This window comes from Pieris brassicae, chromosome 2 (assembly GCF_905147105.1).
Source record: "Pieris brassicae chromosome 2, ilPieBrab1.1, whole genome shotgun sequence".
Lineage (NCBI taxonomy): Eukaryota > Metazoa > Arthropoda > Insecta > Lepidoptera > Pieridae > Pieris > Pieris brassicae.
Genome location: NC_059666.1, coordinates 14,341,546 through 14,361,519, shown reverse-complemented (window position 1 = coordinate 14,361,519; position 19,974 = coordinate 14,341,546). Strand labels below are relative to the sequence as shown.

Sequence of the window (19,974 nt, the reverse complement as noted above, 5' to 3'; positions counted from 1 at the left end):
GGATATGTTGGATATTTTAAGGTAAGAAGTGACACTGTTATAACAATGTCTTAGGGACAAATGAAAGAAAATACGAAATAGATATTCAAAGCAGTCATGAATAATTTAACGAATGGTGAATACGTAATCCGATTAGTAGACTTGTGGAAAATCTTAATCTACAGTGTGTATATATGTCGCAGCCAACTAGCTTAATTAGCCGTTCAATGATCAGGCTAGCCTTTTAACTAAACGGCGTCGTTGAACTAACGGCCTGAAAGATATTCAGCCGAAGCGCTTGTTACAACATTTGATAAACTGGCTGGCTAATGCTTAGGACATTCGTACCATACAGTCATTATTTGGCATAAATAAAATAGTATTGTCTTTGGTTTACAATCCGCGAAAATAGAGGACACCGTGAGTCATTTCACCAAAAACCCGTCATCTTTTAGGCGATACCAACTCCGGGGAAATAAATACAGATAACACAACTTTCTCTACAGCTGTGATACTTTTGACATTCAACACCTTTTGTCTTCAGTCACCGTGACGCTGTAAAGCACAAAACGTCGGAAAAAAATTTAAAATTATGTAAAATAATTATAATTTTATATTAATAATGCTTTAATCCGGTTAAAAAATTGTTTTCTTTCAATAAATAAAATAGATGAAACATGACGATAAAAAATATTTCTTTTAAAATTTAATTGCTTAAGTCAAATTCACACTATTATTTTCACTACACTCTTGCATTGTTCTTGTTGTTTTTCATGAAACTTCGGGAAACACCATCAAAGTTCTGGTTTGCCGACGCCATATTGACAGTTTGAAGAGTTTTGTACCGAGTTTGAGAGTGGCAGAAAGAGGAATTAAATTTAAGTTAACAGTCTAGAAATTCAGTCTCTAAATTAACAGGCTAGGGAAGTAATGAAACGTCATCGATCCAAGTCATTTGCCTAGCTGTTTATCAACAGGCTAAATTTCTTTCAGGCCGTTAGTTTAACGGCGCCGTTTAGTTAAACGACTAGGCTGTTAAATGAACGGCTGATTAAGCTAGTCGGCTGCGACATATATATTATATACTACTAGTCGTTACTTACCGACACACAAAACATTTGGTTTTGAGATTTTAATAAACAAAATAATATATATATATGCACCTGATGTTAAGTAATAAAGGTTGTGTCCATGTCAATGCCAGAACGTTCGCGAGTCCGCGTGTAAGAATTAGTTCGGTCATTTCTTGAAGTACCCTAAGTCGAAAATACTTCAATGTTCTCTCTATAGAATGTCCTCACAAACCATTATTGTATCTAAAAATCTAACCGGAACACAAATCGCAGTGCTTAATCAAAATTGTATGACGGAAGATTTGCCGCGCAGTTCCTTGTCTTTCGACATAACTGATTATTCAAATGGCAAATTTCATTTCTTATGTTCGAAGTAATTAGGGTTCGTGGTTGTATTATATTAGTTTTTTATGTCAAAGTCAAGGGATATGATAATTCCAGAACTAAATCACTTTCTGAACACGTTTAAAAACGTAACAAAAAAACATTTCCAGAAAATATATTTTAAGTGCATTATCTACACATTGAAGTTAATCTTGAGAAAGTTTTTCGGGTACCGTCAAGTGGGTATATTTATGACGGTACAAAGACCCTTATGTGTAGCTAATAAATTGTAAAGTCAGTAGTAAATGAATACCTGATATCTATTGAATATATCTTGTTTACGAATGTCAATCTTTAATCCTATCTTTAACAGAGGCCTTACTGCATATTTTGACACGACTCAGAGGTTACAAAAACTAAGAGACAGTGATATAACAACTCTCAACCACACTCTCAAACACAGAGTGGTACGCACACATACCCATTCACATACCCATACATTCACGCAACTTAAGGTTTTATACGAATTTTGACTTGTTTTTTTTAAATAAAATAGTTTCAAACATGTACCACAGAATAATGGATCTAGTAACTCATATCACAGGGACTCCCTAGTGTCCCTAGCTAGTGGGGACTAGTGTTACATTAACTGTCACGACCATATTTCTACTATGCATAAGGTTTTATTATTATTAAAGAGCTTATCAAGGCATCATAGTAAAATTTATTATTTCCATCGCGTGCGCTTTCAAGAACAATAGCCTGTCAAACACCAAGTTTTTTTGTTAAAGTATTTTGTAACAATAGTTAGATAACAGTCGATAGACGCTGTTTTGTTCTTCGATTATAATGTTTTTTAACGCATATTGTGTCTTACAAACCTAATTTCTATCTTATCTGCCTAATTCTAATTGAAAATATAACAATTTCAAATTTAGGCATTGAACCACGAACACTAATTACTTCTAACATAAAAATGCAATTTGGCTTTTGAATAATTAGTTATGTTTTCGACTAGGAAACGCGCGGCAAATTTTCCGTCATACAATTTTGATTAAGCACTGCGATTTGTGTTCCGGTTACATTTTTAGGTATAATAATAGTGTGGCGAGATTCTATGCGAAATTAGCTGCCCACCGAAGTACGTTCGAACCAATTCGACTTAGTCGTAGAGAAAGAGCGTGCTAATTCTGAAAAGGCTGGCCATTGAGTGTCCATTTCCCGCGGTATCTCTTAAGAAAGAAAAAAGAAGGGTTTAGACATAAGCAAATTTGTAAAACTGTTTTCATTTTTTTCTTTTTTGTTCTTTAACCAAAATAATTGGTATGTTTTCCTGCTTATTTGTAAAAAACATCTATATGTGAAGATTTTTAATTGGCCCACATTGTTATATATATACATCTATTTCTATATTGCGCTGTTAAGATTCTTAATAAATAAATAAAAGTAAGGACCACACGAAAATCACTATAACAAACTTAAAAATCTTTAACACAATCAAAAGATTCCTGCTGTAACTCCCACAAGTTTCAAATATGTCGAAGGCCCTATTGATTACTGACAATTAATCCAAAGAACGTACCGGCTTAAGCGTGAAGTGTCAAGGTCTACAACCAAACTGTTGCATAACTATAATTGATTAACGTTACAATTTTAATCTTAAAGCGTGAGAGAATTAGTACTGATTTCGTAGAGCGCAAAGTATCGGAAGTAAATTAGTATAACTATATCTTTACAGAATTTGGAATAGATATTAATATTTACTATAACTAGTACTGGTCTTTAATAAGGTCAGAAGCCAACCACAGAATAAGTAAAAGGTTGGCCGTTAGGTAATACGTTCATTCAAGTATCAAGTACCGTCGGTACATATCTCACATTGGTCGCCATCTTGTAACATTATTCGTGTAACTGGTGTCGTTTTGACAGTATTACAGTGATGCCAACTTGGAGGCTCTCCCTCTAAACTTAGTGTTTGTTAGGGGGTACATATGAAGAAATTTGTGGTTGTACTTATTACTTTTAACGCACGATATATATATATAGTGTATATAAAATGTATATGTATAAAGTATATATATATAAATATATATATACACTTTATATAAAGCCTCGATCGTGGTGTTAAGTGGCTATAACTGGAATATGAAAAAGCTATAATACCAAGACCGAAATAACAGCTATTTTATATTATAATAGAATGTATTTTTAATGCATATTTAAAATCTCTCAAACCGAATGTACAACAAACACTTTACGGGTTTTTAATTGATATTTAGGGGTTTTTGAAGTTGGTCTTGTGGAGTTGGCATTACTGTTGGTTGGAGTTGGTCTTAACATCCTTTAATAATTAATGTAAGTTCTCAGTCTTTAATTAGAGTGAAGTATTTTTTTTATAACAATTTGTTTTAAATTGTTTACCAACAATCGACTAAAGTAAATACAGTCTACGTAACGATACCGAACGGACTACTCATAGTTGGTCGTAAAAACCGTAACAGCCGAAGACGTTGTTATTAAGTACCTAATCGAATTCAGCCTGGACCTTTGATTTTGGTCAATATAACCGGTATGTTATTCTAAACGGTTTTGACTGTAATATTTAGTATTATTTATAATCATATATGTATATCGTAATTAATTATGTAACTAAATTACGTTGTTAACTCGTGGGAATTTTCTCAGGTTAACTGTGTAAATGAACACTGAGAAATTATCTTAGAAGACATGCTAGGTGTTACCATGTTGTAAAATGGTTAAAATTTCATGATACACTTTACACGAAACTAAGCTAAAGTTTAAGCTTGAACGTGTTTCTTTAAATTAATATAAGACCTTGGTTGACTATTATACAAATATACCTTATTATAATAAAAAGAAAATTAAAACAATTTAAAATAGTTTGGTCCCTGTGGCAGTACCAAAAGTACACCTTTAAACCTTTTACTATTCGCTGAGCGAAGAAAGAACCAGCTCTGTGGTCACCAGTACTATCTACCAGGCGCCAACAAAATCTTTAAGGGTCTTCTTTCTCTTAAGGGCCTGTCAAAGTCAAAAATCATTTATTAATGTAGGTAACACAATGTACACTTATGAACGTCAAAAATGAAATATATATGAAATGCTTCTAATTTTACATTTACTGCCAGTTCTCAAATCAAGGGCGTAGAACGGAAGAGAAGAACTGGCAATAAACTCTCCGCCACTCTTTTTAATCGCCAAGTTCTTTTTTGTATTACACAACGTTTGTAAGGAGCTGCAACCATCACATCATCTGTGCACTTGAACCCTCAACAGTCTCCTACTGCAAAGGTAACAATATTAAAGTAATTTTTAGGGAAATAAACGACTTTAAACACTTCGCTTTGCGCGTTTTAGTAAATTCGCGAACTAGTAAAATGAATTAAAGGTGTCTTGTTTTTATTTAAAGTCCCTGGACACTAATGCACGGGACTAGAGTGTTATAAATTTTTAAAAAAACCACTAGATTGTTTCGTTAATGTATTTAAATAAGGATACTTGAATAATGCATTGTCTTTCATCTGTGCATGTTAGAATGTCATTTTCGTATGATTATCTGCGGTTGATCTTAAGTTATTTACTAATTGTAGATTACGTGATGTTATAAAACGTTAATTATGTGTAATTGACAAATTTTCTCTGATTCCTATCGTATTATGCATTTTTCAGTAGAGATCCATAGTTCCTAGAAAAATATATACATTTCTGAACTTTATTAGGTATATGTAAAAAATATGTTTTTTTTTTATTGACATCAATGTTGTGGCTTAGGAGAGCAGTGTATGCCTTTGCTACAGCGTGGAACTCTTATCCTTGAGGTCGTAGGTTCGATCCCAGGCTGTGATCCAAAAGATTTTCTTTCTATGTGCGCATTTTAACATTCGCTCGAACGGTGAAGGATAATATCGAGAGGAAACCGGCTTGCCTTAGACTCAAACAGTCGACGGAGAGTGTCAACCTACTTGCCTATTAGCTTGACAAATGCTAATGAAACAGATACAACAATCTGAAGCCCAGACCTAAAAAGGTCGTATTGCAACTGGTTTTTTGTTGCTGTGGCTTAGGCCTCCTTCGACAAACCCAGTTTGTTTTTATGTAGTTTTGTTAATGTGGGGCGAACAATATTATAATTTTTTTAACAATGCTTTAGTTAAAAACTATATTATATTAACTATATTATTATAATATCCCTGTAAGGTACGAAGATATGGCCAAAGCCAGCGGCGGAAGGAATCAAACAATAAAATATATTTTCCAAAGAACTTTAACATCTAGCATACCAATCATAGTAATTCTATGCTGTCATTAATATGAATAGAATATAAATAAGGGCCCAACGCGGTGGGTCGATGACATCGATGTCAACTGTCACACGTAATGACGTCATTTAAGGGATAGTCCAATTTAGCTTACTTTACAAATCTAAACAAATACTATTAATATTTTATTTATACAGAAATACATAGATTATCCTTACAGACTATGTCAATATGATAATGTCGGTAAATAAAGTATATATTAAACATATAATATCGCAACTGTGAATTCACTCTGCGAACATATAGATGTCGACAGTGTCGGAGACAGCATTCAGTAGGCGCAGCCTCTTTGATAATTTGTTGCGTAGTTCAATTTTCAATTTCCGCTTAACGTAATTAGTCTTCATATAGATATCTGTATCTTTTTCTTCATGTATTTTTCTAAATAGCTAAGTAGATAAGCATTATTTATCGAAGTTCATACTTACTACGGTCTAACCCATTGCAACAACTTAAATATGTTCTACCCTCATTTAGTTAAAAAACAATAAAATTAATAAACATCTAATAACAAACAACTTAACCAATTTCTTATTGATACTGGAAGGAACTAGCGTTTAAGATACAGACTAGGCCTAGTTTAAACGATAGTGCTCATAGAAGTATATTATGTTTAAGGTTAACCAAAATGAATATTGAATCTCAACGTTTCGTTGCCTTTTGTATGTTTACAACCTTTAGAATGTAAGTACAAAATGTAATGTTTTTTGAGTCAAATAAAGTAATTTTTAATTAATTTTAATTCTGTGGCTGACAAATGACGTCGATTTGGGATTAAGGCGATTTCTTCACGATATTTTCCATCACCTTACTAGGAAGTCGCAAGCCAATAGGCAAAGCTTGAATATGGTCTTCGTTTCAATTTAGCTATTTTATAGATCCGCGCATAATGAGATTTACATTAGCGGGTCGTAATTTGCACCGGATTCATTCACTGTTATAAAATTGCCTTATTATTATCGTCTATTGTATTAAACCTGCAGGATATAGTGGCAGGTATGTTTAAATCAAAAACACGTTTTAAACGTGAGAACTCTGTTTAAACAATGGGTGTGGTGACTTCCGTATCATCTCCAAGCAATTTAGACGAATTCTTGTGATAACGTTTCGCTAAATTATTGTCTTTATTATCAGTAGGTATACATCATTTGTAACTCAACTATTGAAATAGTCAGAAGAGTTATTTTTTATATTATTGCGAGAGTTATATAATTCATTTACAAAAACCGGTCGTGGTATGTGACGTCTACTTTTACCATGATTAGTAAATGGCTATTTTATTGTAATTAGTATACGAGTATATAGTCAATGGCGTTTTCGTTTGGATTTGGTTTAGTTTGGTTAGCTTCGAGGCTTAATATAAATTGTATACCGAGCGTATATAAAAAAAACTTGTGTAAAGTACTCCCTAAAAATTACCCTAAATAAATGTTTGTAGAGTTTCGTGCATTATTTATATACCCCCTGGATATCTTGATTTACCCTACATTTAATAGGTAAACCCCCAAGTTGGCGTCACCGTCACAGCTGAGTGTCGGCAGCATGGTTTAGGGCGGCGTCTTTAATGTTTAAGATGTCTTTATAGATTTAAGTTTAATAATAATATTAAAAGCGGATACTATTATTGTCAGCGTCGATGCCTTAATAACAATCGATCAAATAATTATGTATGACAACATTGTGCTCTATAGAACCGCAAGCAATCGAATTGCTTCATACTAGGTTTCAATTGTTAATAACATGGCATTCTACTTTTTGTTTCATTTTCTTAATTTATAATACTAAATTTTTACGAAACAGTGAACACTAAATCATCGTGGTTATATATTACTTGGAGATCGTGAAGGTATAAGTGAAATAAAAGATCCTAGGCATAGAGGCGAGGCCGATTACCATCAGCATGCGACCCTCACCGCTGATCATCATGTCGATTTTCTGTGTATGTGCGCATTTAATACTTGCTTGTATGGTGAAGGAAATCATAGAGAAGAGATAGACTTGCTTTAGACTTGTGTTACGCACAGAAGACTGATCGTCTATTACGAAAAACAAATAAACAGCTACAAAAATCTAGCCCAGGCCAAGCGCAGATCTAAAAGGTTACTGCGCCATTATTTTTTTAAATTTTAATTAATTAAAGTCAATAATAACATAAAATTCGCTATTATTTTACTCTTGACTTGATGAATTATTACTTGAATATATGGCCTAAAAACCAAAGATTAAAAAAAATTAAATGACACGTGACAACTGACAACCACAGAGCCGTGCACAACTGCTTGTTAAATCTAATAAATAATTATGTAAGAGCGCTCGAATGAGCAACTCATATAAATTGATTGATTTTGCATTACATATTAATTACTATAGTGAATGCAAAGAAAGTTAATAGACTGGTTTGATCTCGGAAGGTTAAGTAAAAAAGGAGTAGACTTGTGAAAGCTACCGACCGACTTGTCTATGATCTCTATAGCATAAGAGTCAATGCTTTATCAAGCGTCATTCAATCCTTGATTTTGTGCCTGTCGTCTGTATCCACACGTCGGCGTTATATTAAGTAAAACGTGGAGATCAAATTTTTTTTTGTGGAAATTCCAATATTAATATTCATTAAAATCATTTCAATATCTCAAGGTCATATCAAATAAACGTGTATAACAAGCTCTTCTATATTTTATATTTTCTAACTAATTTTTAAATATTAGACCAGGTTTCAAATATTTTGGAATTGTATTAACTTTAAAGCGGGCAGTAAGTAATATGTTAATAATAACCTGTCTTAAGTCTCGTTGTTACAACGTTCATTCTTCTTCTTTCGCTGAGACATGAGCAATGTTATTTCCAATGGAAACAACGACCCCGGTGTTTTTATATGGTATTTTATGGTTCTAGCCACCTTTGGATTGCATGGTACTCAAGAATGAAGTCATCCAGAGTACCGATGCTAATCCAAGACATATAGAGAGTGTAGACTGACCGGTGGTTCGGGGCTGGGTTCTCGAGCCTGGAACCGCCTTCCAGACTTCAATAGTCTATAACGGATATAAGCCCTGATTCCTTGAGTTGAATGCCTTGGCGTACACCAAAGGCCCATCTTAAGGGCGTGTGTAGGGCTGAAGTATTTTAGTGGGTAGGGTCTCGCTACCCCTCTGATTTCAAGAGGCCGAGTGTAAACCCAGCCCCACAGGCCTCGCGTCAAGCTCAACCCTAGCGCGAGCAACCATTCACCTCATTAAAAAGATAGAGAGTATAGAGAGTACTTGTCTCGTAAACACTGTTCCATACCTTCTACGCAAATGACAAGAGTCAATTGAGACTAATGGCTGGCCCCCCATGGCTGTTCTAAAGAATCAATATTAATCAGAACTTAATTTGTAATAGTAAATATTGTTTTTATTTATGTAATTGGTAGTGTATTAAAAATAGTGAAAGGTATCGTTAAAGGGGAGAAAGTTGTGCCCATATAGGACAATGTTAGCGTGACTTAATCAATGTTTTATTTATTATCTATTTGTAATTTTGTTGTTTTAACATAAAAATATGTGTTAGTAATACGATTGCTTAGTAATGTATTTTGTTCCTTTTTTTAATGTTGCATTCTTAGTTAAACCATGATTAGTTTTCTTAAAAAACCTGTACGATCGCGCGCCGTATACCCCGACAACCTGTACGCATTCTTCACAAACGCTGTATATTTGTTATCAGCGAAATAAGTTGTACATATAAGGTTAGGGACATTAAAACTGCCAGATATTTTAAGTGCGTTAAGAATTAGTACGACCTTACCGTATTTTCCTTACCGGAAATACTTCAGTGGGTAGCTAACGCAATCAATTTTATTAATTCCAGGAATTATTTGAATGTTTATTTTAGTAGAATGCTCATTAAATATACTCTCAATAGTTATATTAACAAATGATTTTATGTTTGTCTCTATCTCTTGGTCTATGTGCAGCATGGTACGACATTCAAGGAAAGTAAATGACGTGTGAAGTTGCGTGATTTCTATCATTTAACGGCAACTTTTAGAAACTTAATGATAAACATATTAAATTAATATTTGTATGCAAATACCAAATTTGTATCAAAACATCAAGCTTTCTATTTGAAATCGTTATTATTGTATTCCCGACTTGGATGAGCTGGAAACGATCATAATTAGGGAAATAAAAAAAACTATATTTATTCTTACGTATTGAAGCCTTTGTAATGTTTATGTACATTCTTCTTTTTTCTTTAAAATACTAAGTTTTTGTTTGTTAAGGTTAAATTTCAGTTTTATTGTCTATTTATATACTTGGGTTTTCTATTTGTATATCTTGTTTATCAATCTAATCTGTTTGGCTTTGTATATTGTGTAAGTGTTGTGTTTTATAATAGGTATGTTAGCTGTAAGATTACGAATAAATAAATAAATTATTTGGTCGTAGTTGAGTTTAAAGATGACATAAAAATCTTTATAAATGATTGCGTATTGTCGAGTATTTTAATATTTGCGAAGGTGAGTTCACTTTGCAAATAACCTTAGCGCTGAAAATGTCAACCCAAAGTGTTAATCAGTCCGAGAATAATTGCAAAATACAATATTTCCTTATATTAAGATAAATTTGAAATACGATTTTGATTTCTTGAATTTACTGAAATCAAAAGCATTTAAGTATAAAAACGACACATCGTAATAAATAACTTTTTCGAGTTATTTAAAGTCGATTAAATTTTTTCTCTTAGCAAAGTTTTATAAATTTTATTACAGAAGAAATTTATAACAATTTTCTTTTCTTTCGTATGTCCAAAACTTAAGACATTTTCTTGTTTACAGGCAAGCACCTAATCTTCACAAAAGACCCAGAGTCCGTCAAAGATGAGTTCGCCTTCGACAACCCTGGATTCCGCCAGGAGGAGAGGAACTGGCACAATGAAGCACCTACTCTTCCCATGGGAGGGAAGACTCATGCTCTCCACGCCGAGTTTACGAAGCCAGAACAGAGTAAAGACGATTTATATATACAGGTAACTAAATTTTTTATTTATTTCTCCACAGATTACATACCTTCGTCCTAATTTATATTATGCAACTCGTTGCATACAAAAAACTATTAAAAATCTTAGGGTGAATTTAATTTGAAATTTATACCTACCTAACAAAACAACAACAAAATGGAGAGTGAATTAAGTTACTATATCAAACTTCATTGCTATTGATTATAACAAATAATTTCGTACAGATACCGGCAAACCTTTTGAACAAATGTCGTTGCTTGCGTAGAAGCGATTTTAGGCACTATACCCAGTACTACACACGGGCGGTGGTGCGCGGCGGACAGTGACGTGTCGATCGCGTGATTGGTATATCAGTTGACGTGTCCTGGTCCTGCTTATATGTACGATGCGCAAACTTTCCCCCACTCCCTTATTTAATGCTCAAGAAATTTGCTGGTATCTGTACTAGAGTATCGTGATTGGGAACACCGAATGCAATTTTGCATGGACGTTTGCCAACGAGGTGGACTGATCAAATCAAAGACTCTTCGTCCTCAAAACTGTACACAGTTTCATAACAAGCGTAGGAACTGAATTGATGAAGGAAAGTTATTCGCGCTAGATCTTACTATAGCTGACCATCATACTCAGACATTAGTTACCAGCCCAGAGAGATACCTTATGAAACAAAGACCTCTGACGCGTTTACACGGACAACGGCACGGTTTTAGTGCCGTTTTCACCAATATATTCAGTAATAGTAGTAATCCGTGAGGCTTTAGTATAGATAATATACAAATTCAAATTAAAAATCATTTATTCATATACGTAACACAAGGTACACTTATGACCGTCAAAAACAGAAATGTATATAAAATGCTTCTAATTTTACATTTACTGCCAGTTCTCAAAACAAGGGCGTAGAAGAGAAGAACTGGCCATAAACTCTCCGCCACTCTTTTTAATTACTAAGTTTTTGTTTTACACAACGTTTGTAAGGAGCTGCTACCATTACACCATGTTTCACATGACATCTTACGTACAAGTACGACCAGTCACCACAAGTAGCACTCGTTTACGAGTATGATGCATGGTCAGCCATCGGTCCCCTCGCCATATTTTCGGGAGAGAGACAACCCGCCGCATGGACTGATACATACAAGAATCGTCAGATTTTTCTTGTTTGTACCAGAAAACCTCCGTACGTTTTCGTTTGTAATTGCTAGTCCTTAATGTAACTTATGAATACTAACTAGTGTTATTTGTATTTAAATATCACTAGTTAGTATTTACTCTCTAGAGGTGGCAACGATCTTAGATTACATAAAGCGTTTATATATCGCTGATGTAACATCCGTCGTTACACAAACATTATCACTAAGATACCATACCTTATATGTTGTTCGGGAAAAGCCATGTTAGTTTCAATTACCTAAAAGATTTATTAATATGTCAAAAAAGACATACGAAAGTGAATAAATAATTAAAAAAACTCTTATACCACATAATTTAATTTGTTCATTATAAATATTAAAACAGAAACAACGAAAAATTACTACAGAAATATCTGTAAGATGTTTAACGTTTGTCTATGACCACATCATTATCTATACTTTATGACATTAACTCTCCACAGGCTTTGTTTTTATCGTCATTATACTTCAAAGTAGATTAAAGTTAATAGCAGTAACGCCTTACCTGTTTTGTTACCTGCGTATTCCGATACACATTCCGATGTTACGCGGTATAAATCTCTGCGCATGCGTGGTAATTGTCGGGAGCCCAAGGGATTTTGGGATAAACTCGAGCGCGGCAGATAAGCATTGATACCCTATAAAGCCTTCCATAAGTCAAATTATCGTCCGTAGATATTCCAAAATAATGATGGCTAAATATAGACTTACAGCTTTTGGAATGTTAGCCAGGAATAATAACACGGAAATGTGTTAATATAATGGTACAATTCCTTTATGGTAAAAAAGGTTAGAGATTTAAACTAAAAATCATAGTGTTGGAGTAAAACTATAGTAATTGATGTGGCCCTTTTATTCTAAAATAATAAAATTAACCGGTGGATCTTTTTAGGTCTGGGCTTCAGATGTATCTTTATGATGTATGTTTTATGATCATTTGTCAATCTTATAGGAAATAGTTAATGTGTCATAACTACAGTATTATTTATTACATTCCTGTGAAGTTAACACTATAATGGAAATTAGATTAAAACTTTCAAGCATGGCAAGGTACCAACTTACTATATTTTCATTAATCTGTTAGATCGTACTTTCAGTAAGTTAATTTCTAAATCATAATAACAATTTAAAATAATTTTGTGGAATCAGAACAGTGTTGTCCTAGTAGCTCTAGCGTGCGACTCCCATCTCTGAGGTCGTAGGTTCGATCCCTGGCTGTGCACCAATGGACTTTCTTTCTATGTGCGCATTTAACATTCGTTCATATGGTGTAGGAAAACATCGTGAGAAAACTGGCTTGCCTTTAAATTAAAAATGTCGACGGTATGTGTCAGGCACAGGAGGCTGATATTGTCCTTGCCTATTAGATTGACAAATGATCATGATACAGAAATCTGAGGCCCAGAGCGGCACTGTTATTATTTTATTTTAGTTATGAATCGCGTTTATGAGGACATAGTCAACAAAGATGATGCCATATGGCTTAGATCACGAGATTATGTATAATCTTTGCGCTTAAAATTTAGAAGTTTTATGGATGGCCTTGTACCTATTTGGATATCTCTTAATACTTCTAGAAATCCAAGTGTAATTGAATAATAAACAATGGGGGGAAATATCCCCCGATTATTCGAACGCGGCTTATTTTATTGGGATTTTTTAAAGGATATAAGAGTATTTCTCATATATATGTCTAGCCTCTTAACAAGGGGCCTACTCTCTGGCTGTATATCTTATACAGCCAGTTGATCAAGCAGCGAGGAAAGTGACATGGATCGATGTAGTTTTATTACTTACCTAGTACGTTGACTGTTAATTTAAAAATAGTTCCACTTTCTGTCAATATGGCGTCGGCAAACCACAAATTTAATGGTGTTTTCCAAATTTTAATGAACACTAACAGGTACAATGGAAGCCCATAATAACGTGAATTTAGCTGTGACTGACTCAAGCAATTTAATTTTAAAAGAAATATTTTTTATGTCAGATGTTTCATCTTTTTTATTTCTACATGGTCACTATCGTACCAATCGCCTAAGCATTAGCCAGCCAGATTATTTAATGTTACAAACGCTACGGCTGAATATCTTTCAAGCCGCTAGTTAAACGGTGCTGTTTAGTTAAAAGGCTAGGCTGTTAACGGAACGGCTTATTAACTTAAGATATAAAATTTATTAAATTAAGATATAAACTTTATTAACTTGAGATATAAACTTTATCAACTTGAGATATAAACTTTATTAACTTGAGATATAAACTTTATCAACTTGAGATATAAACTTTATCAACTTGAGTAATAAACTTTATTTAAATACTTTACATACGTAGTCAGCGGTATGCCTTCATATAATTAACTCTCATCTCATAACTCCTCGTTTCTTGGCGATTCCTTTAAGGTCTCTGCAGTTAGGCTATGGAATTCACTTCCCGTCCCTATTCGCTTAGAGAAGGACTCTATCTTCCTTTAAATTTCTTCTGTACAAACATTACCTGTCCACATCGTATCCCTAACTTTCTTCCCAACTATTAACTGACGTGAGACTTATCTTAAATTATCGTGATTTATGTGTCTTTTTTTTTTACTTTCTATTTTTAATGTATCATCTTTTTAGTTTAGTTTGTTCTTTTTTTTGTTATTCCTGTTTAGTTTTTGTTTTAATAACTGTGTATAACATGTATTTTTGCACTACTTGTCTATCTTATTTAATACATTTTTTTTCCTTTACTCACAGTGGTTGCCTGGAAGAGATCGCTCGTAAGCGATAAGGCCGCCAGTTGCCCTCCTTTTGATTTACTTATGTTAATTGTTATTTTTATTTTATAGTGTAACGAAGTGTAAATAAATAAATAAATAATTCGTTAAAAGCTTATTACTAAAAATATCTATACACAAAAATTTATCAGAACTTGTGGTTTTTTTCCGTATAATTAAGTTAATGGCTTATAACTTTTGAGGTCAAATTGAAAATAATTGAGAGAAATATTAATTTTAATGTTCTATTTATTGCGGTCAAGCAATTAGGTAGATTCGTTAATTTATAATTAATCTCTAATCGTTTATAGCTGCCATGAAATTAAATCATGATGCATGATGCCGTTGTATCATTTCATATTAGCCAACATTTTCAAAGGAATATATGCATATTGTATATTATAAAATTGATATTACACGAAACTGGTTAACTATATATGTCGTACCTAGATATAGAACCAATCGCTGGTAGCAAAAATATTTTCTGTAATAAAAATTAAGACGCGGGTAATATAACAATAGCGATACTGTCAGCAACCCTGTCAGTTAATGAGTTTTTGTTCCGCGCTATTCAAAGGTTGCGACAGTGATTCCAAAGTCCTAAAGAAACACCAACAAAAATCTCACGAAATCCATATTAAAAAAAAATATTTATCTATTTCTTATGTTACTTCTTAGTTTTAGTAACAACACTAATACATACACATAACATTAACAATACACACACATTACACAGTTAAAATATACCTTAGGGGCCGGTCAAGTATTACGTAAGCTGATTTACTGCAATTTATACCCCCCTACACTTGTCAGCAAAAATAAGCATACAGTTACAGTTACAAGCATAAGTTCTAAAAAATAATAGTACGTCTACATAAATCTATTGTAGGAATATTTATTATTATTATATTTATATATATTCTTTGTAGGAATCCTCTAAAATATATTTCGTTTTCAAGCAAAAACAATGTATGGGTAATATGTGTAAAAAAGTAAATAATTATTAATCACCAAATAAGAAAATCAAAGTTTGTGTCATGTTTATTTATTGTTAGTTTATTTTAGCACTTTAAACATAATAAACATAAATATGTTTATTATGTTTAAAGTGCTAACTGTAAGATGCAAGGTATAAGAGAACTATTATAACATTCCTCAAAGCTTAGTTCATGCGGATGCTATCAATGTGATGTCATCGAATTATAGAGTACAGCATAAACTCAGTGGTGCTACAACTTTTTTAGGGTTTGGCCTCAGATTCCTGTATCTTTTTCATGATCATTTGTTAATCTAATAGGCAAGTAGGTGATCAGCCTTCTGTGCCTGACGCACGCCGTTGACTTTTTGGGTCTAAGGCAAGCCGGTTTCCTCACGATGTTTTCCTTCACCATTCGAGATGATTCTACATAGATTTAGGAATTTACGTCGAAATATAACTTATAGAATGTACTAGAGTTATGCTCTGATAAACATACAGTAAGTTGCTACTTAGTAAGGTGCACGGTTAGGGATCGACCCTACGACCCCCCGACGACCCCCGACGACCTCAGAGATGAGAGTGGCACGCGAAAACCACTAGGCTAACAATGTTCCATAGTGCAAAATAAAAGTGTTTATTTTTATCAATTACAGATCCGTAGAATATTTTCTTACATGTATTAAAATGGTTAACTCCAAAAATGACAATGCTGATTTTTTTATTCATATTTGTTTATTTCATATAGAGACGGATGTAGCGGACTTGTTGTTTGATACAATGTTTCTCCAGGCCGCCTCCATTATTATTTTTTCGCCATTGTCTTGTGCATAACATTATGATGTATATAATAATAATTACAACGTGTGATGAAACTTATCCTATCGCTTGTGTTGTTTTAAATTATATACTATTGTTTTGATTGTTATAAAATATTCGATTAGTATTTTGGGGTTAATATTAGGTTAGTTTGTAGGTGTAATTCTATTATTTGTATGTGTGTGGTTGGTCAAACGTTTCGTTGTGGAACATTGTCATTGTCTTTAAAAAAAATTAAAACACTTAATAAATAATTTAAATCTTAAAGACAATTGTGTCATATTCTGTTTGACAATCTACAATTCGTATGTGCCTTATTACAACAATATAGTTCCATTCAAAAGGAAATTTCGTCTTGATAATTCCTTAGATGATTTCATTATAACATTAAATCTGTAGCAAAAACTCTTAGCTGTTTTTACAAGTCATTATAGATGCTTCCTTATAACTTAAAGGTCAGCAATTTATTTTTAAGTTTTGATTATAGCTTCTGGATTTATCCATTGGAACAATTATAATTTTAAATTTTAAATGTCATAGTGCATGGTTTTTCTTAATCAAATTTTTTATTACGTTTGTGAAATACGAAGTGTCAATTTGAATTACTAAGACGTATTACACGTTAGACCGACAGCGAAACGATAAAAACAAAAGCCAAAACAGAATGTTTTTGTTTCTTAAAACAAATATATGTTTTTGTTCTATTTGATAACAATATGTTTATAGTTTATAATATATTTAAAACTATATCTTATTGCATATATGTATCAGACGTAGTTTGCGATGATCCGCTTCCACAATAGCCTTCAATTCTTTATTATCAACTTCGGTCTCCGGCCGTCCACGGAGCTTGTTCTGTAGGTTGAAATTTCCAGAACGAAAACGTTGGAGCCAATATGTTTTCTTTTGTAACACAGCACATTATAATTCCTTTATGCCGTTTCTGCAGCAGTGGTGCTGCGGTGGAACTCGTTCTCTATAATAACGCGATTTTCCATTTTATAAGTAGAGTGACGCAAAGAAATATACTTAAAACGAGAAATTGAAATGATGGTTTTCGAAAAACAAATGCGTGAATAAATAGCTGTAAAGAATTGGATTTGGAATTCCTAACCAAAGAGGAGATATTTAAGGTCAAAGTGGCCAGTACGAAAAAACATCTGTTTCATATGTAAGGACCTAATATATATTTTCTTTCAGGGAATTATTAAACACAGTATCTCATGTGGGTTTAACTTTTTCAAAGACAACATTTCAGTTGATTGAATGATTCAAATTTTAAAAATTATATTATTTTTTTATAATTCCTTTACAAAAGCAAAACTATAATACAACCTTAAATTACTAACAAATTTTATTACTATTTTAAAATTAAACCAAACTTACCATTTTATTGATGACGCCTCTATAATATTTCAGCGCGCTCGTGTTCGTCGAGTTAAACTTTGGGCTCGAGACTTCACGGGCCTGGGTTTGACGTGTGGTGGAGGTGCAAAGGCTGGAGTTTGCATTCAGTCAGTACTTCGTAGTGGTCCCGCCGCGGCAGCAATGTTACAACCAGGTTAGAAATACACTTCTGTTACTCGCTATTGAGTTATCTGTTTATTTTACTGATAAGTTTTGTACCCAATACGTTATGAAGTTATGTTTATGCTTTTAAGAAGGAGGTAGGTTTGCTAGAACTGATTTTAGGAGCTTTGTCCCGAAAGTCAAATTTATATGATTATATCTTAATGACAATGTTGCATTAAAATTTAGCTTCTGCAACAATGGATCTTTCCTTCTATATAATGAACACTATCCCGTACGTTGTCTTAAACATAAATATGTATACTGAATACGTGATTCAGAGAAGATAATCTACCTGCTTATAAAATAAAATGGTTCAGGCTAACACTAATAAAGAGTGGCGCTGTTGGAGTACATTATTATCATATGTTTATCATTATTAATTAAATTACAGGGGACAAAATAAAGAGCATCAAAATCGAATTCACTGGTACACCATTAGAAGACGCGGTGTCTATTTTGTCCTTGGCGTCCCCGTATCCAGTGGAGCTTGAGGTCATTGAAGGTGGTCGGGTCAGCGGCGAGGGCTGGGTAGTTCACCATCCACTGATGAAGAGAGCTGGATCTACAGGCGATGTTAGCACGGTATGTTGCTTTTGTTATTCATTGTCATCTTTCATAGATGGGACAAATGTGCAACGACGCGACACATCAGACAAGAACAGTTTTAAATTGTATATAAAAAACTCGACGTTTTGACTACTAATAATTAATAGTCACAATCAAAAATCTCGTCCTTTATATCTTAAAAGGTTTCAATTCGATGGAGTATCACTCATATACGTGACACTCGGCTAAATAAAAAACAATGTACACAAGTACGTTTTAAAAACTCACATCAAAATGGCCCATTTTGAAACGCATTACGATGTGTTGAAAAATGTAATTAATTAAATGCTAAATGATGTTTTGTTCGAATTATTTAGAAACATAATTGACGTAACGTTGAAATATAAATTAAATAAGCAATGTAACTAGACCGAGATCCCAATTTTATAGTAACTGCGTTATTTAACTCCCAGAAGTGTAATGGACAACCAAATATGAATAATACAATAGACTAACCGTAAAACGTTATAGATTTGCATATGGTATGCCCATAGACTAAACAACGATCGAAGAGTGAACAAGATTAAAAAAATAATAAGTAGTATTAATTAGAGTATATAACGTAATTCTTCCCCATAACAGCTGTGTGTGCTGTGATATAACAAAGTGGAGATAACATATTACTAGCCAGGCAGCAGGCTCCTTACAGTGACACGACCTTCTGATGAATACAACTGAGATGAATGAGAAGAGATCCATGCTTAAATCGTGGAACTTTGGTGTTTATAAAAATGCTAGATGGGGTTGGAGGACGTATTTATCAGCTTATGACGTAGGGAAATATATATCAATCTTTTGTTCACGTAAAATATTTGCATTATATATATAGATGAATTGTTCATTGGTCAAACGAGCGTGCGAAAGACATGAAATTAGTACGAGCAGGTCTCAGCACCGGCTTGCACTAATTTAAAGAATGTAATCGATTAACGGCCGTTCAAACTATCGTTCTGACGAAATGTGTCTGATTCTTCGGAAACCAAAGACTTATTACACTAAAGCCTCGAAATATTGCAACGCCTCCATGAAAGTAATGACGATATAAATTAAATATATCTTAATCAAAGTATTTTAAATTTTGTTGTAAACAGTATAAGGATGTGTTTCGGATAACAACAATATTGTAGTTAGGATGTTATCATGTTCGGAATTCAATCACATTGTTGATTATGGAATGTCTATTGTGTTGAAGCTCATTAAAGAAAATGTATAGATCTAAGTACGAACGTAATGCGCACTAACATTTCAATTTCATTACATATGTACAGTTTATATTATATAAAGACTAAGCTTTAAAATATATGACTAACATAATATATTAAATGATGTCAGAAGTCACACAACAATTACAAGTTTTTAG

The 19,974-nt window shown here is 33.2% G+C and overlaps 1 protein-coding gene across 2 annotated transcripts in view; it reads left to right on the top strand.

The window, feature by feature from the left end:
• LOC123717942 overlaps positions 1–19,974 on the top strand; it is a 44,637-nt gene that overhangs the window by 19,590 nt on the left and 5,073 nt on the right. For both annotated transcript variants that reach the window (XM_045674213.1, XM_045674223.1), the window contains exons 2-4: positions 10,536–10,726; positions 17,856–17,997; positions 18,400–18,590. In XM_045674213.1, the coding sequence (XP_045530169.1) occupies positions 10,536–10,726; positions 17,856–17,997; positions 18,400–18,590 (524 nt within the window). The remainder of the gene's footprint in view (positions 1–10,535; positions 10,727–17,855; positions 17,998–18,399; positions 18,591–19,974) is intronic.